At 45.1% G+C, this 27,418-nt stretch overlaps 3 protein-coding genes across 3 annotated transcripts; 2 read left to right on the top strand and 1 right to left on the bottom strand.

The window, feature by feature from the left end:
- The first annotated feature begins 394 nt into the window (after positions 1-394).
- LOC131680516 (uncharacterized) lies at positions 395-3,955 on the top strand. Its single transcript, XM_058961226.1, has one exon. It carries the CDS (start codon positions 395-397, stop codon positions 3,953-3,955), a length of 3,561 nt encoding a protein of 1,186 aa, XP_058817209.1.
- A 179-nt stretch (positions 3,956-4,134) lies between these two features.
- Positions 4,135-9,807, bottom strand: LOC131680517 (uncharacterized). The gene has a single exon (XM_058961229.1). The coding sequence runs from the start codon at positions 9,805-9,807 to the stop codon at positions 4,135-4,137; it is 5,673 nt and encodes a 1,890-aa protein (XP_058817212.1).
- A 3,731-nt stretch (positions 9,808-13,538) lies between these two features.
- LOC131680518 (uncharacterized) lies at positions 13,539-21,247 on the top strand. Its single transcript, XM_058961230.1, has 2 exons — positions 13,539-19,312; positions 19,374-21,247. The coding sequence occupies exon 1, from the start codon at positions 13,539-13,541 to the stop codon at positions 19,209-19,211; it is 5,673 nt and encodes a 1,890-aa protein (XP_058817213.1). The 3' UTR covers positions 19,212-19,312; positions 19,374-21,247.
- The last annotated feature ends 6,171 nt before the right edge of the window (positions 21,248-27,418 follow it).

A 27,418-nucleotide genomic window follows, 5' to 3' on the forward strand; every position in this document is an offset into this window, starting at 1 on the left:
AGTACGGATCGAAGACTGTGCGAACAATACCATTAGGAGCACATTTAAATTACAACTTAAATAGACTTCGAAACCGAACAGGTCATTAAGGTTAGTAGTCCAAGCTAGCTTATTTGATTACCGTGAATCTCTAATACTATTATACTTAAATGCTAGGACACAGACTGATTACTGTACGGGTACGATTTAGACAGCTCTGTACGGCAGCGAAAACATAAGAATTTGTACTTATACCCTAAAACTTAATCCTAACACAAGATTATCCTCCATGCAGGAATTTATAATCCACCCTTGATTCACAACGAATAAAGAAGATTCATAGATTTGCTAGTTTTCACTGCTGTCCGGCAACATCTTATAAATTCTGTTACGAGAATTGCTTCACGGAGGAAGGATGTCATCCAGGAAAGCCAAATCCGGATCCAGCAAGAAGACGGTCGATAAGGTCACCCCAGGTGGTGACGCGGCAGTTGACGGTCACAACGTCCAAGCGACTACGACTGAGCTGCAGAAGGACGAAACGGCGATTAAAGTGTTTGTCCATCCTCCCCCTAGCGAACAGGTAAATGATAAAGTTACCAATGAATCCAACCGGCCGGGAGCAAATCCTAAGGAAAAGGATACCGCCGAGAAAAATAAAACGAACGTAGTCAAACGTAATCCGTTCCGCCGCGTACGAAAGAATCGGGTCGGTCATTGTCAAGTGTGTGATGAGCGTGATAATAGTCGAATGGTTCAGTGTGACGGTTGCAATGAGTGGTATCATTTCTCGTGTGTAGAAGTGTCAGAAGGGATTGCTGACGTGAGCTGGATCTGCATGAACTGCGAACACGCAAAGGATCTAACCCCTTCCCCTCTGCATACCCCCAACGTAAGCAGTACCACATCCACTGTACGGTCAAAGAGCAAGGCAAGCAGCATCGAAAGTCAGGCCAAACGGAGACAAGCTTTGGAACTACAATGGTTAGAGGAGGAAAAGGAGTTGGAACGACGATATTTAGAACTCAAGTACAAGATTCTGTTAGAGGGCGGTAGCGACTGCTCGTCGATTGTTAGTGAACCCCAATCAGTATCAATGTCGAAGGTGAAGAAGTGGATAGACGACACGGATGGATACGGCGAGAAGGTTGACTGCGGATCTGAAGCCGAGGAACTAGAGAAACGTCCACCGAGGAACTCGACTGCGTCTATAGAGCACCATGCTCCAGTTCCAGATCAGCAGCGTGCGACTCAAGTTAATATCCAACTCCGACGACCCCCACAACGTGTTTCCGGCCAACAAGAGACTCGGCCAATCTTCGGCAGCTCCCATATGCGACAATCAGTCGCTCTCGCACCGGAGGCTGGATCATGGGTCGAAGCGAATGCGTTTGTACCAGGTCAGCGTTCCACCCCCGTTGGACGATCATCCCTCCCAGCGCATGGGCTCAGTGACGACACGGCTTGTGTGTTGAATCGAAGTCAAATCGCCGCACGCCAGGCAGTTTCGAAGGATTTGCCGGACTTCAGTGGTAATCCGGAAGATTGGTCGCTGTTCTTCTCGATGTTTAACTCGTCGACTCAGATGTGCGGATTCTCCAATGAGGAAAATATGTTACGGTTGCGTAAGTGCTTGAAAGGAAGAGCATTGGAAGCAGTAAGATGTCGCCTGCTCCACCCATCGAACGTTGCGGGAGTCCTTTCAACTCTCAAGATGCTCTATGGACGCCCGGAAGCAATCGTGCAGGCGGTTATCAAGAAGATACGATCATTGCCGTCACCGAGCATAGAGAAGTTGGAGACAGTGGTGAACTTCGCGCTGACAGTTGAGAATTTGGTCGCTACCATTCAAGCGTGTGAGGTTAGTGACTTCGTCTACAATGCATCGCTGCGATACGAGTTAGTAGGGAGGTTGCCACCAACGTTGAAGCTGAGCTGGGCCAGGTTCTCAAGGAACAACCCCACTCCGAACCTATTGGATTTCAGTACGTGGCTGTACGAGACAGCAGAGGATGTTCACTCGGAAATAGACTCTAAGGATTCGAAAACAGCCAACTCTCCACAGCAACCAATCATCGTTGACATCAAGAAGTGTGTGGCGTGCAAAGGGGATTGTACGATGCTGGCCAAATGCAAACAGTTCGTGGCCTTAAGCTACGATTCGAAGTGGGCGACAGTAAGAACTTACAAACTTTGTCGCAAATGCCTGCGTAAGCACAACGGGTCATGTAAACAAGAAAAACCATGCGGAACAAACGGCTGTACATATCTGCACCATCCTCTGCTTCACAGTTACGAAAACCCTCGATCTCCTACAGCAGCCGCCGTTTACGAGAAAAGCTGCAACGTGCACCAAGTGCAGTCGGAGATCTTGTTCAGAGTAGTTCCGGTCACTTTATACGGTCCATCGAAGGCAATTCGAACCTACGCATTCCTGGACGACGGCTCAGAACTCACGCTTCTAGAACAGAGTTTAGCAGACGAGCTCGGGTTGAAGGGACCAAAGAATCCACTGTGCCTGAAGTGGACAGGCGAAACCACCAAGATCGAAAACAAGTCACAAAACGTTAGTCTTCAAATCTCCAGCGTAACGAACCCGATCAAAAGGTATGACCTATCCAGTGTACGAACGATTGGAAACTTGCAGATCCGACCACAGACTCTCCTTACCGCGGAGTTGAAGCAGAGATACCAGCACCTCATGGGACTACCGATTGAGTCGTATAACGAGGCCAATCCGCGAATCCTAATCGGTCTGGATAATGCCAGTCTCGGATATGCAATGAAGAGTCGCGAAGGACAGTTAAATGAGCCGATTGCAATCAAAACACGTCTCGGCTGGATTGTTTTCGGCAGTTGTGTGGGAGAGAAGAATGCAGGGCACTACGTAAACTATCATGCGCTACAGATTTGCCAGTGCAACAGAGAGACCAGTGAAGATCTTCACGAACTCGTCAAAGGTTATTTTGCCCTCGACAGCTTGGGCATATCTAAGCAAAGTAAACTACTTCTGTCACACGAGGACCAACGAGCACAGTCAATGCTGGAATCACTCACTCGGCCCGTAGACAGCCGTTTCGAATCCGGGCTTCTATGGAAGTACGATTCGGTCCGACTTCCGGATAGTGCAGCGATGGCACTGCGAAGATGGCGATGCCTAGATAACCGCATGAAGAAGGATCCACTTCTGGCGGGAGAATTGAACGCGAAAATCCAGGATCATATCAACAAAGGCTACATTCGCAAGTTGTCCGCGGAAGAGCTGGAAGTAAACCGCTCACGAGTTTGGTACCTTCCGATATTTCCAATCGTCAATCCGAACAAGCCGGGCAAAACGAGACTCGTATGGGATGCAGCTGCCACCGCCTTTGGAGTTTCACTCAACTCAGTTCTGTTAAAAGGCCCAGACCAACTGTCATCTCTTCTATCTGTTCTGATCCAGTTCCGGGAGTTTCGGACAGCGGTATGCGGCGACATCCGTGAGATGTACCACCAAGTAAGGATGCGGGAGGACGACCAGCATTGCCAACGCTTCTTCTGGAAGGCCTGCGAGACAGATATCGACCCTAGCGTCTACGTAGTGCAGGTAATGACGTTCGGCGCATGCTGCTCGCCGAGTACGGCACAATACGTAAAAAATTACAATGCAAAGAGATTCGAACAAGAACACCCAGAAGCAGTTCACGCAATCGTAAAGCAACACTACGTTGACGATATGCTTCTGAGTGTGGAATCTGAGGAGGAAGCAATACAAGTGGTTCGAGAAGTACAGACAGTGCACAGATCAGCAGGCTTCGAAATGCGGAACTGGATCTCCAACTCACCCAAAGTTGTGGCAGCTATGAGCGAAACAGGCTCCGATGAGAAAAGCCTCAGTATCGGCGACAAACACGTGTCAGAACGGGTTCTCGGAATGTGGTGGAACACCTCAACAGACTGCTTCACATATAAAATGTCACCGCGGTACGAGCACTAACTCTGTCCGTACCGTAGCTTTAATTCCTGTTAGGTTCAATTTTAGGTATTTATAAACATCTAATATAATTAAACTTACCACAGTACAGTTAGGGTAGATTTAGTTAGAAATGGGAACAATTATTTAACTTGAGAATTGGGTTAATTTATAACAATTGTGAAAATGTGTTCTAGCTTACGCTACTTTTTACCGAATGACTTGACTTTTTTCTTTCTTCCTATCTGACTGTCTTGTCCGTGACCGATATTCGTGCCAATCCCTCGAGAAGGCGAAGGGCGCGGTTTGTTGATGTTGATTTGCTGTATGGGCGCCGAGGGGCTCGCTGAACTGTATGGCGCTATTAACACTCCCCCCGGAATGCGGTTAGGGTCTTCCTGAAGAGCATTCACCTCAACGCCTACGTCCAGGACAGCGAGTTTAACGGCAGGTCTCTCGTAGATTCCGTTGGCTGTCTGCACCGTCGCCCATCTCACTTGTCCATCTGCACCAGGTTTGACACAGATAACTCGACCCTTCGGCCAGCAGTTCCGCCGTAGGTTTGGGTCCACGATGATGACGACGTCGCCGACTGCAATGGGTTTTACTGGTGTGAGCCACTTCGGTTTCCGAGTTAGTGTTGGAAGATAGTCTCTAACCCACAGCTTCCAGAATCGGTTAGCCATGGTCTGCGAACGTTGCCAGCTGTTTCGTAGAGCTGCAGAGCTGTCGTCGAACGGCACCCACGGTTGTAGGCCATTTTGAGTACCCAGCAGAAAGTGGTTGGGCGTCAGCACTGGAGATTCGTCATCCTCCAGCGGGACGCTAGTGAGTGGCCGCGAGTTGAGAACGTTCTCAACTTCCACCAACGCGTTCTGGAGCACCTCGTGAGTTGGCGTAGCATTCGATTGCAGCACAGTTAGGTTCCGTTTCACGGACTGAACCAGACGCTCCCAAGCTCCCCCCATGTGGGGAGAGGCTGGCGGATTGAAAGTCCATTCCGTTCGAGCCGTAGTGAACTCCCGCATCAGCCGGTCGTCGTCGAGTTCCTGTAGCGCTAGCTGCAGCTCCTTACTGGCGCCCTGGAAGTTTGTGCCACGGTCGCTGTAGATCACTGCCGGAACTCCCCTTCTAGCAAAGATGTTCCGTATAGCCATCATACAGGAATCTGTCGTCAGTGTGTGAGCGAGTTCTAAGTGTACGGCGCGAATGGTAAGACATGTTGCCAGTACCCCCCAACGTTTCTCTGTGCGTCGTCCGACGGATACCGTCATTGGGCCAAAATAGTCTATCCCCATGTACGTAAATGGTCGAGAAAAGGCAGCCAGGCGAGCGAGTGGTAGATCGGCCATCGCAGGTGGTTGCGGGGCAGCCTGGTTATTTTTACACTGTTGGCACTCTTTCCGGATCGCACGGTACGTTGCCTTCAGACGTGGACTGCGGAATCGCTGGCGAAGCTCGTTGATGATCGTCTCATGGTTCTGGTGGTTAAACTGCTTGTGTGCGTTGGACACGATAAGCCTAGTGATGTGGTGATTCCGTGGAAGAATAACCGGATTAGCGGCGTCGTAATCTGTGAATTTACATTCTTGGGTTCGGCCGCGGGCCCTTAGAACGCCGTTCCTGTCAAGAAAGGCGCACATCTTGCTTAGCGAACTGTTGTTTTTTATAAACTTGCGTTGCTGGGTGGTTGATAACGGTTCATTCAGGACTGCTATCTCATCGGGATACGCACTGCGCTGTGCAAGACGAAACAGGTAATTTTCCGCTTTTCTTAGCTCGTCACGAGTCAGAGGGCCACTCTGCCTTGGTTTTTTCATCTTAGCTTGCCTCAGGTTGTCCACGAAACGGGTCACATAAGCCATTCGGCGCAGTAGAGAAGACCATTCCGAGAAATCATGTGGCTGAACCACTGGGTCCAACGGCATGGTATGAAGCAGAAGATGAGGCCGTAACTCCTCTTTAGTCGATCCAAATGAGTGCGGGGAAACAGGCCATGCTTTCTTCGGTTGCCAGAGAAAATTGGGACCGCAAAACCATCGACTAGAGGCAGTCATATCTGGAGCTCGTGTCCATTTGGTTCCCTCGTCTGCCACGTTCAGCTTCGTTGGCACCCACTGCCATTCGTTGACGTTCGTCGTTTCCAGGATCTCGCTAACACGGAAGGCCACGAATTGGCTATACCGACGGTGATCCGAGTTGAGCCAGCAGAGGACATCTCTGGAGTCAGTCCAGAAGAAACGTTGATTGATTTTGACGGATAGCGATTTGGCAATGGTTCCCGCTAATCTCACGCCTATCACGGCGGCTTGCAGTTCGGACTTCGGAATGGAGAGAAACTTTAGCGGCGCGACTCTCGTCTTTGCTCCGGCCAGTCTGCATTCGATGGTTTCTCCTTCCTGAAAACGCAAATATACTGCAGCTGCGAAACCGTTCTCGCTTGCGTCGACGAACGTGTGCAGTTGTACCACCGTTCCGTCCGTCGCGGATGTGAGTGTTCGGTAGCATCGAGGTATTTCGATAGACGATACCTGCGGCAACACTGTCAGCCATGACAACCACTTTTGAAACAACGACTCATCGAGGGGGTCATCCCAGCCGACTGAAGTTCTCCAGATTTCTTGCAGCAAGGATTTTAGTTGCATTAGGAAGTGTGCTATGAGTCCTAAGGGATCGAATATCATCATTAACGTCCGAAGCACTTCGCGTTTTGTCGGTCGTCGCTGCCCACTGATCAGTAGCTGCTCGTACCGCGGTGACATTTTATATGTGAAGCAGTCTGTTGAGGTGTTCCACCACATTCCGAGAACCCGTTCTGACACGTGTTTGTCGCCGATACTGAGGCTTTTCTCATCGGAGCCTGTTTCGCTCATAGCTGCCACAACTTTGGGTGAGTTGGAGATCCAGTTCCGCATTTCGAAGCCTGCTGATCTGTGCACTGTCTGTACTTCTCGAACCACTTGTATTGCTTCCTCCTCAGATTCCACACTCAGAAGCATATCGTCAACGTAGTGTTGCTTTACGATTGCGTGAACTGCTTCTGGGTGTTCTTGTTCGAATCTCTTTGCATTGTAATTTTTTACGTATTGTGCCGTACTCGGCGAGCAGCATGCGCCGAACGTCATTACCTGCACTACGTAGACGCTAGGGTCGATATCTGTCTCGCAGGCCTTCCAGAAGAAGCGTTGGCAATGCTGGTCGTCCTCCCGCATCCTTACTTGGTGGTACATCTCACGGATGTCGCCGCATACCGCTGTCCGAAACTCCCGGAACTGGATCAGAACAGATAGAAGAGATGACAGTTGGTCTGGGCCTTTTAACAGAACTGAGTTGAGTGAAACTCCAAAGGCGGTGGCAGCTGCATCCCATACGAGTCTCGTTTTGCCCGGCTTGTTCGGATTGACGATTGGAAATATCGGAAGGTACCAAACTCGTGAGCGGTTTACTTCCAGCTCTTCCGCGGACAACTTGCGAATGTAGCCTTTGTTGATATGATCCTGGATTTTCGCGTTCAATTCTCCCGCCAGAAGTGGATCCTTCTTCATGCGGTTATCTAGGCATCGCCATCTTCGCAGTGCCATCGCTGCACTATCCGGAAGTCGGACCGAATCGTACTTCCATAGAAGCCCGGATTCGAAACGGCTGTCTACGGGCCGAGTGAGTGATTCCAGCATTGACTGTGCTCGTTGGTCCTCGTGTGACAGAAGTAGTTTACTTTGCTTAGATATGCCCAAGCTGTCGAGGGCAAAATAACCTTTGACGAGTTCGTGAAGATCTTCACTGGTCTCTCTGTTGCACTGGCAAATCTGTAGCGCATGATAGTTTACGTAGTGCCCTGCATTCTTCTCTCCCACACAACTGCCGAAAACAATCCAGCCGAGACGTGTTTTGATTGCAATCGGCTCATTTAACTGTCCTTCGCGACTCTTCATTGCATATCCGAGACTGGCATTATCCAGACCGATTAGGATTCGCGGATTGGCCTCGTTATACGACTCAATCGGTAGTCCCATGAGGTGCTGGTATCTCTGCTTCAACTCCGCGGTAAGGAGAGTCTGTGGTCGGATCTGCAAGTTTCCAATCGTTCGTACACTGGATAGGTCATACCTTTTGATCGGGTTCGTTACGCTGGAGATTTGAAGACTAACGTTTTGTGACTTGTTTTCGATCTTGGTGGTTTCGCCTGTCCACTTCAGGCACAGTGGATTCTTTGGTCCCTTCAACCCGAGCTCGTCTGCTAAACTCTGTTCTAGAAGCGTGAGTTCTGAGCCGTCGTCCAGGAATGCGTAGGTTCGAATTGCCTTCGATGGACCGTATAAAGTGACCGGAACTACTCTGAACAAGATCTCCGACTGCACTTGGTGCACGTTGCAGCTTTTCTCGTAAACGGCGGCTGCTGTAGGAGATCGAGGGTTTTCGTAACTGTGAAGCAGAGGATGGTGCAGATATGTACAGCCGTTTGTTCCGCATGGTTTTTCTTGTTTACATGACCCGTTGTGCTTACGCAGGCATTTGCGACAAAGTTTGTAAGTTCTTACTGTCGCCCACTTCGAATCGTAGCTTAAGGCCACGAACTGTTTGCATTTGGCCAGCATCGTACAATCCCCTTTGCACGCCACACACTTCTTGATGTCAACGATGATTGGTTGCTGTGGAGAGTTGGCTGTTTTCGAATCCTTAGAGTCTATTTCCGAGTGAACATCCTCTGCTGTCTCGTACAGCCACGTACTGAAATCCAATAGGTTCGGAGTGGGGTTGTTCCTTGAGAACCTGGCCCAGCTCAGCTTCAACGTTGGTGGCAACCTCCCTACTAACTCGTATCGCAGCGATGCATTGTAGACGAAGTCACTAACCTCACACGCTTGAATGGTAGCGACCAAATTCTCAACTGTCAGCGCGAAGTTCACCACTGTCTCCAACTTCTCTATGCTCGGTGACGGCAATGATCGTATCTTCTTGATAACCGCCTGCACGATTGCTTCCGGGCGTCCATAGAGCATCTTGAGAGTTGAAAGGACTCCCGCAACGTTCGATGGGTGGAGCAGGCGACATCTTACTGCTTCCAATGCTCTTCCTTTCAAGCACTTACGCAACCGTAACATATTTTCCTCATTGGAGAATCCGCACATCTGAGTCGACGAGTTAAACATCGAGAAGAACAGCGACCAATCTTCCGGATTACCACTGAAGTCCGGCAAATCCTTCGAAACTGCCTGGCGTGCGGCGATTTGACTTCGATTCAACACACAAGCCGTGTCGTCACTGAGCCCATGCGCTGGGAGGGATGATCGTCCAACGGGGGTGGAACGCTGACCTGGTACAAACGCATTCGCTTCGACCCATGATCCAGCCTCCGGTGCGAGAGCGACTGATTGTCGCATATGGGAGCTGCCGAAGATTGGCCGAGTCTCTTGTTGGCCGGAAACACGTTGTGGGGGTCGTCGGAGTTGGATATTAACTTGAGTCGCACGCTGCTGATCTGGAACTGGAGCATGGTGCTCTATAGACGCAGTCGAGTTCCTCGGTGGACGTTTCTCTAGTTCCTCGGCTTCAGATCCGCAGTCAACCTTCTCGCCGTATCCATCCGTGTCGTCTATCCACTTCTTCACCTTCGACATTGATACTGATTGGGGTTCACTAACAATCGACGAGCAGTCGCTACCGCCCTCTAACAGAATCTTGTACTTGAGTTCTAAATATCGTCGTTCCAACTCCTTTTCCTCCTCTAACCATTGTAGTTCCAAAGCTTGTCTCCGTTTGGCCTGACTTTCGATGCTGCTTGCCTTGCTCTTTGACCGTACAGTGGATGTGGTACTGCTTACGTTGGGGGTATGCAGAGGGGAAGGGGTTAGATCCTTTGCGTGTTCGCAGTTCATGCAGATCCAGCTCACGTCAGCAATCCCTTCTGACACTTCTACACACGAGAAATGATACCACTCATTGCAACCGTCACACTGAACCATTCGACTATTATCACGCTCATCACACACTTGACAATGACCGACCCGATTCTTTCGTACGCGGCGGAACGGATTACGTTTGACTACGTTCGTTTTATTTTTCTCGGCGGTATCCTTTTCCTTAGGATTTGCTCCCGGCCGGTTGGATTCATTGGTAACTTTATCATTTACCTGTTCGCTAGGGGGAGGATGGACAAACACTTTAATCGCCGTTTCGTCCTTCTGCAGCTCAGTCGTAGTCGCTTGGACGTTGTGACCGTCAACTGCCGCGTCACCACCTGGGGTGACCTTATCGACCGTCTTCTTGCTGGATCCGGATTTGGCTTTCCTGGATGACATCCTTCCTCCGTGAAGCAATTCTCGTAACAGAATTTATAAGATGTTGCCGGACAGCAGTGAAAACTAGCAAATCTATGAATCTTCTTTATTCGTTGTGAATCAAGGGTGGATTATAAATTCCTGCATGGAGGATAATCTTGTGTTAGGATTAAGTTTTAGGGTATAAGTACAAATTCTTATGTTTTCGCTGCCGTACAGAGCTGTCTAAATCGTACCCGTACAGTAATCAGTCTGTGTCCTAGCATTTAAGTATAATAGTATTAGAGATTCACGGTAATCAAATAAGCTAGCTTGGACTACTAACCTTAATGACCTGTTCGGTTTCGAAGTCTATTTAAGTTGTAATTTAAATGTGCTCCTAATGGTATTGTTCGCACAGTCTTCGATCCGTACTGTTTCTCCGTATCAATTGTATCCGTACTGTTTCCTACCCGCACTAACTCTGTCCGTACCGTAGCTTTAATTCCTGTTAGGTTCAATTTTAGGTATTTATAAACATCTAATATAATTAAACTTACCACAGTACAGTTAGGGTAGATTTAGTTAGAAATGGGAACAATTATTTAACTTGAGAATTGGGTTAATTTATAACAATTGTGAAAATGTGTTCTAGCTTACGCTACTTTTTACCGAATGACTTGACTTTTTTTCTTTCTTCCTATCTGACTGTCTTGTCCGTGACCGATATTCGTGCCAATCCCTCGAGAAGGCGAAGGGCGCGGTTTGTTGATGTTGATTTGCTGTATGGGCGCCGAGGGGCTCGCTGAACTGTATGGCGCTATTAACAGTTATCAATAGCAAAAAGTTATATTACTTCATATATCACCTAATTTTCGAACTTTGAAAACCTCGAGGTTTGTTTGTTTTTCTGCTGAAAATTTTCTTGTTATGTTCGTAATAATTCATTGTCATAGATACGACGCAAAGATCGACGTTGTTTCCTTTTCGCAAGGCTTCGCTTCAGTTCATTATTGAACTGTCACTCTGACGGTGAACCGGGCGCATCGAGGGGTCGCATTTGGATGGTACATGGGAAACATCGGACCACTCTATCTTGAGTTTATCTTTGTCGCAGCATCCTTTACATTATAATCGGAAAATTATTTTTGCCATAATTCTTGTTTATTGTTTCATATTTCAAATCTGGTAAAAGTGGAATGTAGATGAACAAATCCTTTATTCAGTGCTATCATTAACTAGGGTGATGAGCCTATTTTCACCATACTAAGCAAGGTGCCTCATTAATTCGGTAATTTCTTGCCTTACAATCAATAGAATGCGTAAAAATTGACATCAACCGCTTTGCTTCGTTGTTAAGAACCAATATAATAACACAAATGCTTTGAAAACAGTAAAATTCTCGTGTTTGAGCACAATGAAAACTCGAATCGAGTGCCCCTATTGTTGCGCTACCATTTGACTCAATGCGTTGAACAAAGATGCCATCTTTGTTCAACGCATTGAGTCAAATGGTAGCGCAACAATAGGGGCACTCGATTCGAGTTTTCATTGTGCTCAAACACGAGAATTTTACTGTTTTCAAAGCATTTGTGTTATTATATTGGTTCTTAACAACGAAGCAAAGCGGTTGATGTCAATTTTTACGCATTCTATTGATTGTAAGGCAAGAAATTACCGAATTAATGAGGCACCTTGCTTAGTATGGTGAAAATAGGCTCATCACCCTAGTTAATGATAGCACTGAATAAAGGATTTGTTCATCTACATTCCACTTTTACCAGATTTGAAATATGAAACAATAAACAAGAATTATGGCAAAAATAATTTTCCGATTATAATGTAAAGGATGCTGCGACAAAGATAAACTCAAGATAGAGTGGTCCGATGTTTCCCATGTACCATCCAAATGCGACCCCTCGATGCGCCCGGTTCACCGTCAGAGTGACAGTTCAATAATGAACTGAAGCGAAGCCTTGCGAAAAGGAAACAACGTCGATCTTTGCGTCGTATCTATGACAATGAATTATTACGAACATAACAAGAAAATTTTCGGCAGAAAAACAAACAAACCTCGAGGTTTTCAAAGTTCGAAAATTAGGTGATATATGAAGTAATATAACTTTTTGCTATTGATAACTGTTAATAGCGCCATACAGTTCAGCGAGCCCCTCGGCGCCCATACAGCAAATCAACATCAACAAACCGCGCCCTTCGCCTTCTCGAGGGATTGGCACGAATATCGGTCACGGACAAGACAGTCAGATAGGAAGAAAGAAAAAAAGTCAAGTCATTCGGTAAAAAGTAGCGTAAGCTAGAACACATTTTCACAATTGTTATAAATTAACCCAATTCTCAAGTTAAATAATTGTTCCCATTTCTAACTAAATCTACCCTAACTGTACTGTGGTAAGTTTAATTATATTAGATGTTTATAAATACCTAAAATTGAACCTAACAGGAATTAAAGCTACGGTACGGACAGAGTTAGTGCGGGTAGGAAACAGTACGGATACAATTGATACGGAGAAACAGTACGGATCGAAGACTGTGCGAACAATACCATTAGGAGCACATTTAAATTACAACTTAAATAGACTTCGAAACCGAACAGGTCATTAAGGTTAGTAGTCCAAGCTAGCTTATTTGATTACCGTGAATCTCTAATACTATTATACTTAAATGCTAGGACACAGACTGATTACTGTACGGGTACGATTTAGACAGCTCTGTACGGCAGCGAAAACATAAGAATTTGTACTTATACCCTAAAACTTAATCCTAACACAAGATTATCCTCCATGCAGGAATTTATAATCCACCCTTGATTCACAACGAATAAAGAAGATTCATAGATTTGCTAGTTTTCACTGCTGTCCGGCAACATCTTATAAATTCTGTTACGAGAATTGCTTCACGGAGGAAGGATGTCATCCAGGAAAGCCAAATCCGGATCCAGCAAGAAGACGGTCGATAAGGTCACCCCAGGTGGTGACGCGGCAGTTGACGGTCACAACGTCCAAGCGACTACGACTGAGCTGCAGAAGGACGAAACGGCGATTAAAGTGTTTGTCCATCCTCCCCCTAGCGAACAGGTAAATGATAAAGTTACCAATGAATCCAACCGGCCGGGAGCAAATCCTAAGGAAAAGGATACCGCCGAGAAAAATAAAACGAACGTAGTCAAACGTAATCCGTTCCGCCGCGTACGAAAGAATCGGGTCGGTCATTGTCAAGTGTGTGATGAGCGTGATAATAGTCGAATGGTTCAGTGTGACGGTTGCAATGAGTGGTATCATTTCTCGTGTGTAGAAGTGTCAGAAGGGATTGCTGACGTGAGCTGGATCTGCATGAACTGCGAACACGCAAAGGATCTAACCCCTTCCCCTCTGCATACCCCCAACGTAAGCAGTACCACATCCACTGTACGGTCAAAGAGCAAGGCAAGCAGCATCGAAAGTCAGGCCAAACGGAGACAAGCTTTGGAACTACAATGGTTAGAGGAGGAAAAGGAGTTGGAACGACGATATTTAGAACTCAAGTACAAGATTCTGTTAGAGGGCGGTAGCGACTGCTCGTCGATTGTTAGTGAACCCCAATCAGTATCAATGTCGAAGGTGAAGAAGTGGATAGACGACACGGATGGATACGGCGAGAAGGTTGACTGCGGATCTGAAGCCGAGGAACTAGAGAAACGTCCACCGAGGAACTCGACTGCGTCTATAGAGCACCATGCTCCAGTTCCAGATCAGCAGCGTGCGACTCAAGTTAATATCCAACTCCGACGACCCCCACAACGTGTTTCCGGCCAACAAGAGACTCGGCCAATCTTCGGCAGCTCCCATATGCGACAATCAGTCGCTCTCGCACCGGAGGCTGGATCATGGGTCGAAGCGAATGCGTTTGTACCAGGTCAGCGTTCCACCCCCGTTGGACGATCATCCCTCCCAGCGCATGGGCTCAGTGACGACACGGCTTGTGTGTTGAATCGAAGTCAAATCGCCGCACGCCAGGCAGTTTCGAAGGATTTGCCGGACTTCAGTGGTAATCCGGAAGATTGGTCGCTGTTCTTCTCGATGTTTAACTCGTCGACTCAGATGTGCGGATTCTCCAATGAGGAAAATATGTTACGGTTGCGTAAGTGCTTGAAAGGAAGAGCATTGGAAGCAGTAAGATGTCGCCTGCTCCACCCATCGAACGTTGCGGGAGTCCTTTCAACTCTCAAGATGCTCTATGGACGCCCGGAAGCAATCGTGCAGGCGGTTATCAAGAAGATACGATCATTGCCGTCACCGAGCATAGAGAAGTTGGAGACAGTGGTGAACTTCGCGCTGACAGTTGAGAATTTGGTCGCTACCATTCAAGCGTGTGAGGTTAGTGACTTCGTCTACAATGCATCGCTGCGATACGAGTTAGTAGGGAGGTTGCCACCAACGTTGAAGCTGAGCTGGGCCAGGTTCTCAAGGAACAACCCCACTCCGAACCTATTGGATTTCAGTACGTGGCTGTACGAGACAGCAGAGGATGTTCACTCGGAAATAGACTCTAAGGATTCGAAAACAGCCAACTCTCCACAGCAACCAATCATCGTTGACATCAAGAAGTGTGTGGCGTGCAAAGGGGATTGTACGATGCTGGCCAAATGCAAACAGTTCGTGGCCTTAAGCTACGATTCGAAGTGGGCGACAGTAAGAACTTACAAACTTTGTCGCAAATGCCTGCGTAAGCACAACGGGTCATGTAAACAAGAAAAACCATGCGGAACAAACGGCTGTACATATCTGCACCATCCTCTGCTTCACAGTTACGAAAACCCTCGATCTCCTACAGCAGCCGCCGTTTACGAGAAAAGCTGCAACGTGCACCAAGTGCAGTCGGAGATCTTGTTCAGAGTAGTTCCGGTCACTTTATACGGTCCATCGAAGGCAATTCGAACCTACGCATTCCTGGACGACGGCTCAGAACTCACGCTTCTAGAACAGAGTTTAGCAGACGAGCTCGGGTTGAAGGGACCAAAGAATCCACTGTGCCTGAAGTGGACAGGCGAAACCACCAAGATCGAAAACAAGTCACAAAACGTTAGTCTTCAAATCTCCAGCGTAACGAACCCGATCAAAAGGTATGACCTATCCAGTGTACGAACGATTGGAAACTTGCAGATCCGACCACAGACTCTCCTTACCGCGGAGTTGAAGCAGAGATACCAGCACCTCATGGGACTACCGATTGAGTCGTATAACGAGGCCAATCCGCGAATCCTAATCGGTCTGGATAATGCCAGTCTCGGATATGCAATGAAGAGTCGCGAAGGACAGTTAAATGAGCCGATTGCAATCAAAACACGTCTCGGCTGGATTGTTTTCGGCAGTTGTGTGGGAGAGAAGAATGCAGGGCACTACGTAAACTATCATGCGCTACAGATTTGCCAGTGCAACAGAGAGACCAGTGAAGATCTTCACGAACTCGTCAAAGGTTATTTTGCCCTCGACAGCTTGGGCATATCTAAGCAAAGTAAACTACTTCTGTCACACGAGGACCAACGAGCACAGTCAATGCTGGAATCACTCACTCGGCCCGTAGACAGCCGTTTCGAATCCGGGCTTCTATGGAAGTACGATTCGGTCCGACTTCCGGATAGTGCAGCGATGGCACTGCGAAGATGGCGATGCCTAGATAACCGCATGAAGAAGGATCCACTTCTGGCGGGAGAATTGAACGCGAAAATCCAGGATCATATCAACAAAGGCTACATTCGCAAGTTGTCCGCGGAAGAGCTGGAAGTAAACCGCTCACGAGTTTGGTACCTTCCGATATTTCCAATCGTCAATCCGAACAAGCCGGGCAAAACGAGACTCGTATGGGATGCAGCTGCCACCGCCTTTGGAGTTTCACTCAACTCAGTTCTGTTAAAAGGCCCAGACCAACTGTCATCTCTTCTATCTGTTCTGATCCAGTTCCGGGAGTTTCGGACAGCGGTATGCGGCGACATCCGTGAGATGTACCACCAAGTAAGGATGCGGGAGGACGACCAGCATTGCCAACGCTTCTTCTGGAAGGCCTGCGAGACAGATATCGACCCTAGCGTCTACGTAGTGCAGGTAATGACGTTCGGCGCATGCTGCTCGCCGAGTACGGCACAATACGTAAAAAATTACAATGCAAAGAGATTCGAACAAGAACACCCAGAAGCAGTTCACGCAATCGTAAAGCAACACTACGTTGACGATATGCTTCTGAGTGTGGAATCTGAGGAGGAAGCAATACAAGTGGTTCGAGAAGTACAGACAGTGCACAGATCAGCAGGCTTCGAAATGCGGAACTGGATCTCCAACTCACCCAAAGTTGTGGCAGCTATGAGCGAAACAGGCTCCGATGAGAAAAGCCTCAGTATCGGCGACAAACACGTGTCAGAACGGGTTCTCGGAATGTGGTGGAACACCTCAACAGACTGCTTCACATATAAAATGTCACCGCGGTACGAGCAGCTACTGATCAGTGGGCAGCGACGACCGACAAAACGCGAAGTGCTTCGGACGTTAATGATGATATTCGATCCCTTAGGACTCATAGCACACTTCCTAATGCAACTAAAATCCTTGCTGCAAGAAATCTGGAGAACTTCAGTCGGCTGGGATGACCCCCTCGATGAGTCGTTGTTTCAAAAGTGGTTGTCATGGCTGACAGTGTTGCCGCAGGTATCGTCTATCGAAATACCTCGATGCTACCGAACACTCACATCCGCGACGGACGGAACGGTGGTACAACTGCACACGTTCGTCGACGCAAGCGAGAACGGTTTCGCAGCTGCAGTATATTTGCGTTTTCAGGAAGGAGAAACCATCGAATGCAGACTGGCCGGAGCAAAGACGAGAGTCGCGCCGCTAAAGTTTCTCTCCATTCCGAAGTCCGAACTGCAAGCCGCCGTGATAGGCGTGAGATTAGCGGGAACCATTGCCAAATCGCTATCCGTCAAAATCAATCAACGTTTCTTCTGGACTGACTCCAGAGATGTCCTCTGCTGGCTCAACTCGGATCACCGTCGGTATAGCCAATTCGTGGCCTTCCGTGTTAGCGAGATCCTGGAAACGACGAACGTCAACGAATGGCAGTGGGTGCCAACGAAGCTGAACGTGGCAGACGAGGGAACCAAATGGACACGAGCTCCAGATATGACTGCCTCTAGTCGATGGTTTTGCGGTCCCAATTTTCTCTGGCAACCGAAGAAAGCATGGCCTGTTTCCCCGCACTCATTTGGATCGACTAAAGAGGAGTTACGGCCTCATCTTCTGCTTCATACCATGCCGTTGGACCCAGTGGTTCAGCCACATGATTTCTCGGAATGGTCTTCTCTACTGCGCCGAATGGCTTATGTGACCCGTTTCGTGGACAACCTGAGGCAAGCTAAGATGAAAAAACCAAGGCAGAGTGGCCCTCTGACTCGTGACGAGCTAAGAAAAGCGGAAAATTACCTGTTTCGTCTTGCACAGCGCAGTGCGTATCCCGATGAGATAGCAGTCCTGAATGAACCGTTATCAACCACCCAGCAACGCAAGTTTATAAAAAACAACAGTTCGCTAAGCAAGATGTGCGCCTTTCTTGACAGGAACGGCGTTCTAAGGGCCCGCGGCCGAACCCAAGAATGTAAATTCACAGATTACGACGCCGCTAATCCGGTTATTCTTCCACGGAATCACCACATCACTAGGCTTATCGTGTCCAACGCACACAAGCAGTTTAACCACCAGAACCATGAGACGATCATCAACGAGCTTCGCCAGCGATTCCGCAGTCCACGTCTGAAGGCAACGTACCGTGCGATCCGGAAAGAGTGCCAACAGTGTAAAAATAACCAGGCTGCCCCGCAACCACCTGCGATGGCCGATCTACCACTCGCTCGCCTGGCTGCCTTTTCTCGACCATTTACGTACATGGGGATAGACTATTTTGGCCCAATGACGGTATCCGTCGGACGACGCACAGAGAAACGTTGGGGGGTACTGGCAACATGTCTTACCATTCGCGCCGTACACTTAGAACTCGCTCACACACTGACGACAGATTCCTGTATGATGGCTATACGGAACATCTTTGCTAGAAGGGGAGTTCCGGCAGTGATCTACAGCGACCGTGGCACAAACTTCCAGGGCGCCAGTAAGGAGCTGCAGCTAGCGCTACAGGAACTCGACGACGACCGGCTGATGCGGGAGTTCACTACGGCTCGAACGGAATGGACTTTCAATCCGCCAGCCTCTCCCCACATGGGGGGAGCTTGGGAGCGTCTGGTTCAGTCCGTGAAACGGAACCTAACTGTGCTGCAATCGAATGCTACGCCAACTCACGAGGTGCTCCAGAACGCGTTGGTGGAAGTTGAGAACGTTCTCAACTCGCGGCCACTCACTAGCGTCCCGCTGGAGGATGACGAATCTCCAGTGCTGACGCCCAACCACTTTCTGCTGGGTACTCAAAATGGCCTACAACCGTGGGTGCCGTTCGACGACAGCTCTGCAGCTCTACGAAACAGCTGGCAACGTTCGCAGACCATGGCTAACCGATTCTGGAAGCTGTGGGTTAGAGACTATCTTCCAACACTAACTCGGAAACCGAAGTGGCTCACACCAGTAAAACCCATTGCAGTCGGCGACGTCGTCATCATCGTGGACCCAAACCTACGGCGGAACTGCTGGCCGAAGGGTCGAGTTATCTGTGTCAAACCTGGTGCAGATGGACAAGTGAGATGGGCGACGGTGCAGACAGCCAACGGAATCTACGAGAGACCTGCCGTTAAACTCGCTGTCCTGGACGTAGGCGTTGAGGTGAATGCTCTTCAGGAAGACCCTAACCGCATTCCGGGGGGAGTGTTAATAGCGCCATACAGTTCAGCGAGCCCCTCGGCGCCCATACAGCAAATCAACATCAACAAACCGCGCCCTTCGCCTTCTCGAGGGATTGGCACGAATATCGGTCACGGACAAGACAGTCAGATAGGAAGAAAGAAAAAAGTCAAGTCATTCGGTAAAAAGTAGCGTAAGCTAGAACACATTTTCACAATTGTTATAAATTAACCCAATTCTCAAGTTAAATAATTGTTCCCATTTCTAACTAAATCTACCCTAACTGTACTGTGGTAAGTTTAATTATATTAGATGTTTATAAATACCTAAAATTGAACCTAACAGGAATTAAAGCTACGGTACGGACAGAGTTAGTGCGGGTAGGAAACAGTACGGATACAATTGATACGGAGAAACAGTACGGATCGAAGACTGTGCGAACAATACCATTAGGAGCACATTTAAATTACAACTTAAATAGACTTCGAAACCGAACAGGTCATTAAGGTTAGTAGTCCAAGCTAGCTTATTTGATTACCGTGAATCTCTAATACTATTATACTTAAATGCTAGGACACAGACTGATTACTGTACGGGTACGATTTAGACAGCTCTGTACGGCAGCGAAAACATAAGAATTTGTACTTATACCCTAAAACTTAATCCTAACACAAGATTATCCTCCATGCAGGAATTTATAATCCACCCTTGATTCACAACGAATAAAGAAGATTCATAGATTTGCTAGTTTTCACTGCTGTCCGGCAACAATAACTAAATTAGTGAATTAGTCTGCTGACTAACAATTGATATATTTTACGTCAGATTCAGCAACGAAAGTCGGTAGAGTCAAGTCGATGATAACCTGCAAATTTTCTTAGTTGGAATTGTTACGATAATCACCTGCTTAGGATACAAACTGTTAGAAACGGACGAGTTATCTTCAATAATTTCGTCCATATATGCTCTGCAAATAGGCCTTTAGTTGTAAACATAGCCTGTAATATATTTTACTGTCCGTATAGATTACATGTTTCTTGCACAACAAGATTGTCTGCAACTTTGATTTGATTCGTAACCATAGCATTTTGTCGACGCGTTCTAAAAATTATCGACGCCTATTAACGAGGGGACAGCAAAATCATACTATTATTGAGTTCACCGGTTCACGGTTGCTGAACCATCTTTTGTTAATGGTTTGTATGGGACCTAGTAATCTTGAGTTTATCTTTGGTTGCGATTCAAACTTTAAACGCGTTTTTCTCGAAATCAATGCACTGTCACTTAGTCCGGTCTGACCTAACACCGACCAATTGATCCAGTACAAACGTTAATGTTTTCTGCACGAAAAGCTCATATCTATAGTTTAGCATATTCATTCATCTATCCAATATCCATAACTCAAAATTACTCAATTCGGCAGTATATTTCTTTAGATATCGCCATTTGAAGTTCGAAGGTACGAATAATTCTTATGATTTGAATTGAACAGAAATCCTCGACATCACTTAAATCCTCGGCACGTTAAAATTTAATTTTTCATCCGATTATTGTACACTTTTGAAATAATTTTATTCAAATTGAGCGAAAAATAAAATATTTACGAAAGAATTACAAGACATTTATTTTTTGGGGTTTTGTCACTCGTCGAGCCATTGTGCGGTCTAGCACCAGGTAAAAACAAAAACGCTGCTATTAGTGTTCGATTCTTTTTTCAGGTGATACTAAGTAAGTCTGGGAGTATAATGTAATGCCAATTTCGTTTTTAGATCAGAGTCGTTCTAGGTTCAATCGATACTATCATTTTTATATGCATTTTGTAAACATTAGAGCGAACCTAGAGCGGGTCTAACTAGAACTCGAATGTAACACCGAGATCAGCATAGGTTTTCGATTTAGTTCCATTAGTTTTTCGCTCTTGTTTTATGTGGAAAAATGAATTTATTAGCTTGTCGAGAGCCTACTGCGTCACGTCAGTCGTTTAGTAGTTGTTCTCTTACCCAAGCTAAAACTTCTAGTTTGATGGCTCAGATGAACATGCAAACATGTTTGATGCACCACACCTTGCTAATTCATCAACCACTTCGTTACTGACGATTCCTTGGTGACAAGGTACCCGAATATCATTTTCCCGTTGATATCGCTTCTTCAATTTTTGGTCCGTAGACTCCCGAGCCAGGCAGCCGACTAACAACTTGCTAGGTGTTCCTAGGAAGACTTAACCTGGACGGACTTTAAGGTTTTGCATCATAGGCTTTATCCCCAACTAGCATCGCCAATAAAGAAGCAAATACCGATGAAGACGGATTTACAACAGCGACCCGTAAGAACACGAAACAAATAAGAACCTCTGATCGTTAACAGCAAGAAAGCAGTACCGACGATTACATGGACGGGAACGATTACGCGAGAGAAGGCAGACTGAATGACCCCCAAGCGGCTTCACCGCCAAGGAAAAGGATCTCAACACGCAGCAGTCAACTGCGTCAACAAGATCTGGCAGATAGACATTCTTAATTTCTTTGTATTTTTACTTATTGTAAAAAAATTAAAAGACCCACGGCTCAGTTGTGCTAACGCACTGAGCCGTTTCAAATAAATATTTAGATAAAAAATCCTTTCTTGAGCATATTTTTCTTATCTTAGAGATCCAAAATATGCAAAAATAAAATTAGTTTTTTTTAAATTATGCTCTGTCAGACCCCTTAAGGGAAAATTAAGGTAAATAATCAGAAGATGTTATGAGACTATATCTAGAGGCTAAAGAAGAATATTTCAAGAGCTTCGGTTTCTTAAAAAGAAAGAAAAATATATGTCCCGATTTTGTCAATGTCCCCGTTTAATTCACCAAGGGGCTGATAAAAGCGGGTTTTCACTGTATTGCCCTTCTCCCATTCATTCTTCTTCTGGGCTGCCGATGGATCAAAAGCCCTTGTCGTTGTGTTTAGTATAGGCCGTTTGCTCCTTCACTCTTAGCATAATATGCTAGACGACAACAGAGTCTTTCGACATTTATTGGCACAATGTTGGAAAATTTTATGATGATGCCATAATAATCAAAAGAGAAAGTAAACAGAGACAATCTTTTGCGTTATACCCTTTTCACATATTTATCGAGAAATTTCATGCGCTAGGATGAGTTAACGGCATACTTATGGCGTTTTCGATTGAGAACCTAGAAACTAACCCAGGTTAGTTACTTCAAACGAACGTTTTTAATGAAACTGAGTTGGGTTCTCGCCAAACAGCGGTGGTGTGAGCGAACCCGAAATATATTTCAGGTTGGAACCCAACCCGGTTTTCAGTTCAGTGGCGCATAACCTAGGTTGGAAACTGGCTTCAAACAAACGGTTTGACAGCAGTTAGGTCCGAAACTGAATTAGTTTCTGCTTCAAGCGAAAACGACATTAAGCGGAGTATATCCTAGAGCACTCTAGTTAGAGTGTGGCCAAGAGGCCATAACGTATCCAAACGAACATGGAATTTGACGTATACACAATAGAAATACGTCAAATTTCATGTTCGTTTGGATACGTCATGGCCTCTTGGCCAAACTTTAACTAGAGTGCTCTAGTATATCCCTGTGTAGAGAGGGGCTATAAAAAAATGGCTAATCCAATTCGCCAGAAAAAATATCGGAAAAATAAGAAATATTTCACAATTTACTATCAAGTTCTGCATGCCTTTGCCTACATTTTTTTTCTCTGTTTATTTGACACGGCTCAACGCGTTAGCATAACTGAGCCGGACATCTTTTAACCTTTTACAATATGTAAAAATAAAGAATTAAACGGAATTTATTTTTTATTCGTACCATCTTGTTGACGCAGCTTGCTGCTGCGTGTTGAGATTCGTTTCCTTGGCGGTGAAAAGTTGTTCGCCGAATCTTGAGGGTCATTTGGTCTGCCTTCTTTCTCGTTGTCGTACTCGTCCATATCCTCATCTGTGCTACTCGCATGCTGTTCACGATCAGTTGTTCTGGTTTGTGCTTTAATCGTATGGGTCGCTATTGTGTGTCCGTTCTCTTCTGATTTCGCTTAATTGTTGTTGTTGCTGGTTGTTGGCTTAGAGACATTAAACGCGATCGTTGTAGAATTCATGTTTGTTGCTTCTTGATCCGGAGAAGCTGGTTTTGCAGCTGTTAGTGGTTTAGCGTAAGATGGTTGTGTGCTGATTTCAATTGGATTTGAGTTTTCCTTAACAGTTTCTACGCATGGTTTTCCGAGGTGCAGCTTCTTCGTGCAGAACTGGCACGTAGGAATTTGCCCTGGGTACGTGACTAGTGATGTCTGTTGAATGAGAGCATCGTCCCTTCCTAACACTGTGAAGCTTAAGTAAGAGGGAATTGGCTTGGTCACACGCATTCTCACCACACGAACACCGTTAGGGATGCCCGGGAAAAAATTCCTCCATGTATCATGTGTAACGGAGTCTACTTCTCCGTATTTTTGCAAGCATTTTTTAATCGCGCCGTCAGGGGTACGCGTAGCCAAATCATGGACCCGAACTTCTACGGCGCCGTTCTCGATGTATACAGGAATGCTATATTTAACATTGCCGCATTCGGCGGTGTGCTGCATGTTGTTTCGCGAGGCGAATTACTCAGCTTGGTTAATGTTGTTGAACGAAATCAGCACGCAATGTTTGATATGATGCATTTGTAGGGTTTTCACTTCAGCCAGATTGAGTTCCATCTGCACTTTTAATAATTGTTCCACTTCCCGAATGGCTGGTCTTACGGGGCATTTTGAGAAATCAACAGCAACACAGTTCGGCCGCATTCGTGTTGCTTTTTGCTGGGCACCGTCACTCATCTTTAAATCGCACAGTAGGTATAGGCTATTGTTATATGGACTGCTTGTGTGATAGGCACCGATTGATTTTTAGGTAGAATTGACTGTTTCACTTGCGCGGGACGATTTTTTGCTTCTGCTCAGGGCGAGATATGAAGACAAACTGACCTTTGCCTACATTATCGTTTATACTTGAAGTAGAATGTTAGTGTAGCTTACGCCGGCGATTTTTCATTTAATCCAATTACGGAAACTTGTCTGATAGGGAGAGTGGAGATGCCAACTTGTCATTAACATTTCGCAGTAATTTTCTTCACATTCATTTGGGATATCTTTTATACTTTTTGTACGCTTGCTTTGTGCTGCAAACTTTTGAAATGATAATTGAAGTATTAATAAGAAGCAATACTCCCAATGCCCGGCTGTTCGGAGTTCAAATTGCTCGTTTCGAGTTCTCGGAAATTGATCGCAAACGACTTTCGTACATATTGTTAAGATCATATTGTCTATAGATGATAGACACCGATATTATATTCCATGAACTGTATTCTTTTATGTAATGCCCCGCGGAACCATAATTAATAAAATGCGTATTCGAACGGCATTCATATTTCTACTGGAGGTTGAACACCTGAAAACTTAGATCTAAAATGAAAAGACAAAGCGCGTGAGTACTTAGAGAAATCACAATATCTACCAAGATATATCCTGATTCATTTCCGTACCTACTAACATCAATCCTATCCTGCGACACTTGTGGATGATGCAGAGAATTCCTCGGTCATAATAGTTATAAGTGTTGAACTAACATTCCCTTCCCATCCCAAAATTGACCTGCATGGGCGTGGCCATCTACGTTATTGATCATATCATAATCTTAGGCTCTTTAGGTTGCACATTTAGTACGGTTCCAAACACTCATTTGTTGGTGGGTTTGGGAAATTTTTTTCACTACTCGGTAAAAAATCATCACGTTAATGTAAAGTGATTTGCAGTTGAATTCGCACTACTTGTCACACATTGCAATGTGAAGTGCAAATCTATTGAAAGAAACTATATGAAAGAATGATCGAATCAAGAGAAAATCACTTGAATTGCGGTAGATTTGCACATCACTGTTGATGTGCAGTGTATTCCCGAATAGAAATGTACAGTAACAAAACAATGATTTTCACTGTGACAGTACAGTAATTTTACAATAATTTACAGTAAGTGTTAGTGTTAGGCTACAATACAAAAATAATAAACGTTAACGTTTTTACAGTAAATTTCAATATAAAATGGACTTTTACAGTGATAAAGGGGGTGGTTATGTACCTTAACATTAAAAAAAATCAATTTTTCTCTATACAATTTTTTCTCGAAAACAGTAAAATTTAATGTGAATGCACTGTATCAGTTTTTTGCTGAACAGTGAAATTTATTGTTACATGAAATTTTATTGTAAATCTATTGTGAGAACTTGGCATCAAACAATGTTGAAACAGTAATAACTATAATATTTATTGTTTTATGATTGTTTGTAGGGTAAATGCTATTGTAAAATTCTATCCGGGTTGAACTCTGGTTGATTTTTATGCGTATATTAACGAATTATCACATTCCATTTGAATGAAGCACGATGGAACCGTTACAGAGTTATTGAACTTTTTGTGTAAAAAATCTATTATAACCCAGGGGGTTCAAAAAGTGAGCCAAATGCAGTGATATCTTCAATTCCACAAAAAAATGTATCAAAGATTATGGGAAAAATAAAATTACCGCTTAAAATGGTTTTGAGAATGAAAATATCTCGCGCAAAAAACTTCGTACGCTTAAATAAAAACAAATTTTAAGTTGTTTGACATAATTTCTTTTCTGATAGACAACACTTCTCTTACACCTGTAGGAACATAATGGAATTATTAGCACGAATTCCAACAATAAAATTCAATTAAATGTATTGCTTACTTTTCAGCCGCCATTTTCCCCAGCTATACACGGTTCAAAAATATAAACAAAATTATAAAAAATGATAGTTGCCTTGTTTCACAATGAAATATGAGGTGCAGTGATTCCATTAGTGCAATAATAAAGCAGTTAGATGCCAAAATTCTGCAGTAAATACGCGTTAAACGATGGATAGTTCTGCGTATGAAATTTCATACGCTAGAATATAATGGGTTAAAATACCTCTAACTCAAAAAGTATACTTTGTATTTTAAATCTTTTAGTTCCATTCGAAAGGTGAGAAATTTCCCTATTGAATGGTGTTCTTATGGTTTTTAGTTAATTAGTTTTAATTAACTTTTAGTCGTAAAGTAGTTAAAAGTTAGTGTTTTGAGGCGGTTTTCGTTAATTTTCTCGAAACAATGAATTATGATTATAGCAATATCTACTATCCAAAAGTAGGGTTTTAGGACGATTCATAATTTGTTCTTAAACATCATATTCCTATCTCTTCTCATTTTTTAGTAATTTCATTGCTAAACTTTTCCTGTGAATGACTTGCAAGTGCTTAAAAGACTATAATCTAAAAAAATATAATTTATATCGTTATTTGCAAGGTTTCATTGGAAAGCTGAGAAAATTTTCTATCGATGTATGCACGAATATCTCTTAGCTAAGGGCACTAAATGACTTTTTACTAGTAAAATTGCTCATACTTAGCGTTTTTCGAGGAGTTTTGTAAGTCAAATCATCAAATTCTAGTATATTGTTTATGTTGATTGAGTCTTTCGTGAAATTTTGTCCACTTTCCGAATCTGTAACAGGTTTTGATGTACTCGTTCATTTAATAAAGTTATAACATATTTGTCAAATGAAGATTCGTCAAATCGTTGTAAACGTCACGAAAGAATGTGTCACATTCTAACTAGTGTTCTAGTAAATACGCATTAAATGATGGATGGTTTTGCCTATGAAATCCAATGTGGTATATACAACTATGGCGAAGAGGGATCTTTGGTATTCGTAAGATGAATCTTACATGAGTGGTGTGAGTGATAACAGAATAAATCGACTTGCTTTCGTCATACCGTTCGTTCCGTTCCCATTGAATCGTGTGAACCGTGTGAACGCTACGACGTCGACCGGATGTGCTTCTGGATTTACATATTTTTGGTTGCCAATACTAGCAAACCGTGTGTTCTGCCACACCTATATATAACTGTTTGTATGAAATCTAGATAAACATGTGAAAAGGGCATAACGCAAATGAAAGCCTCTCTTTGTTTACATTCTCTTCCGTCAATTACCCTTATTCTTGTTAACGACGAATGCAAAGATTCGAACGAATAGTAAGTCCATTTGATTTCGCTGTCGTAAACGGGAGTACAAACCACTTTCGAACGAATCTCGCAAGGAACAAAGAATAAGGATGAAGGATTGTGCCGCATTTACGTTTGCTCCTCAATTCTCAGCATAGTATGCTAGACGACAACAGTCTTTCGATATTAATTGACACAGAAAATTTTATGATTACGCCATAATAGTCTAAAGAGAAAGTAAACTGCGAGACACTCATTTGCGTTATGCCCCTTTTACATGTTTGTTGAGAAATTTCATGCGCTAGGATGAGTTAACTGCTTATTGTGCAATTGAGATAGATGCGTGACAGCCGCCTAT

The sequence above is a fragment of the Topomyia yanbarensis genome, chromosome 2 (assembly GCF_030247195.1).
Source record: "Topomyia yanbarensis strain Yona2022 chromosome 2, ASM3024719v1, whole genome shotgun sequence".
Taxonomy (NCBI): Eukaryota; Metazoa; Arthropoda; class Insecta; order Diptera; family Culicidae; genus Topomyia; species Topomyia yanbarensis.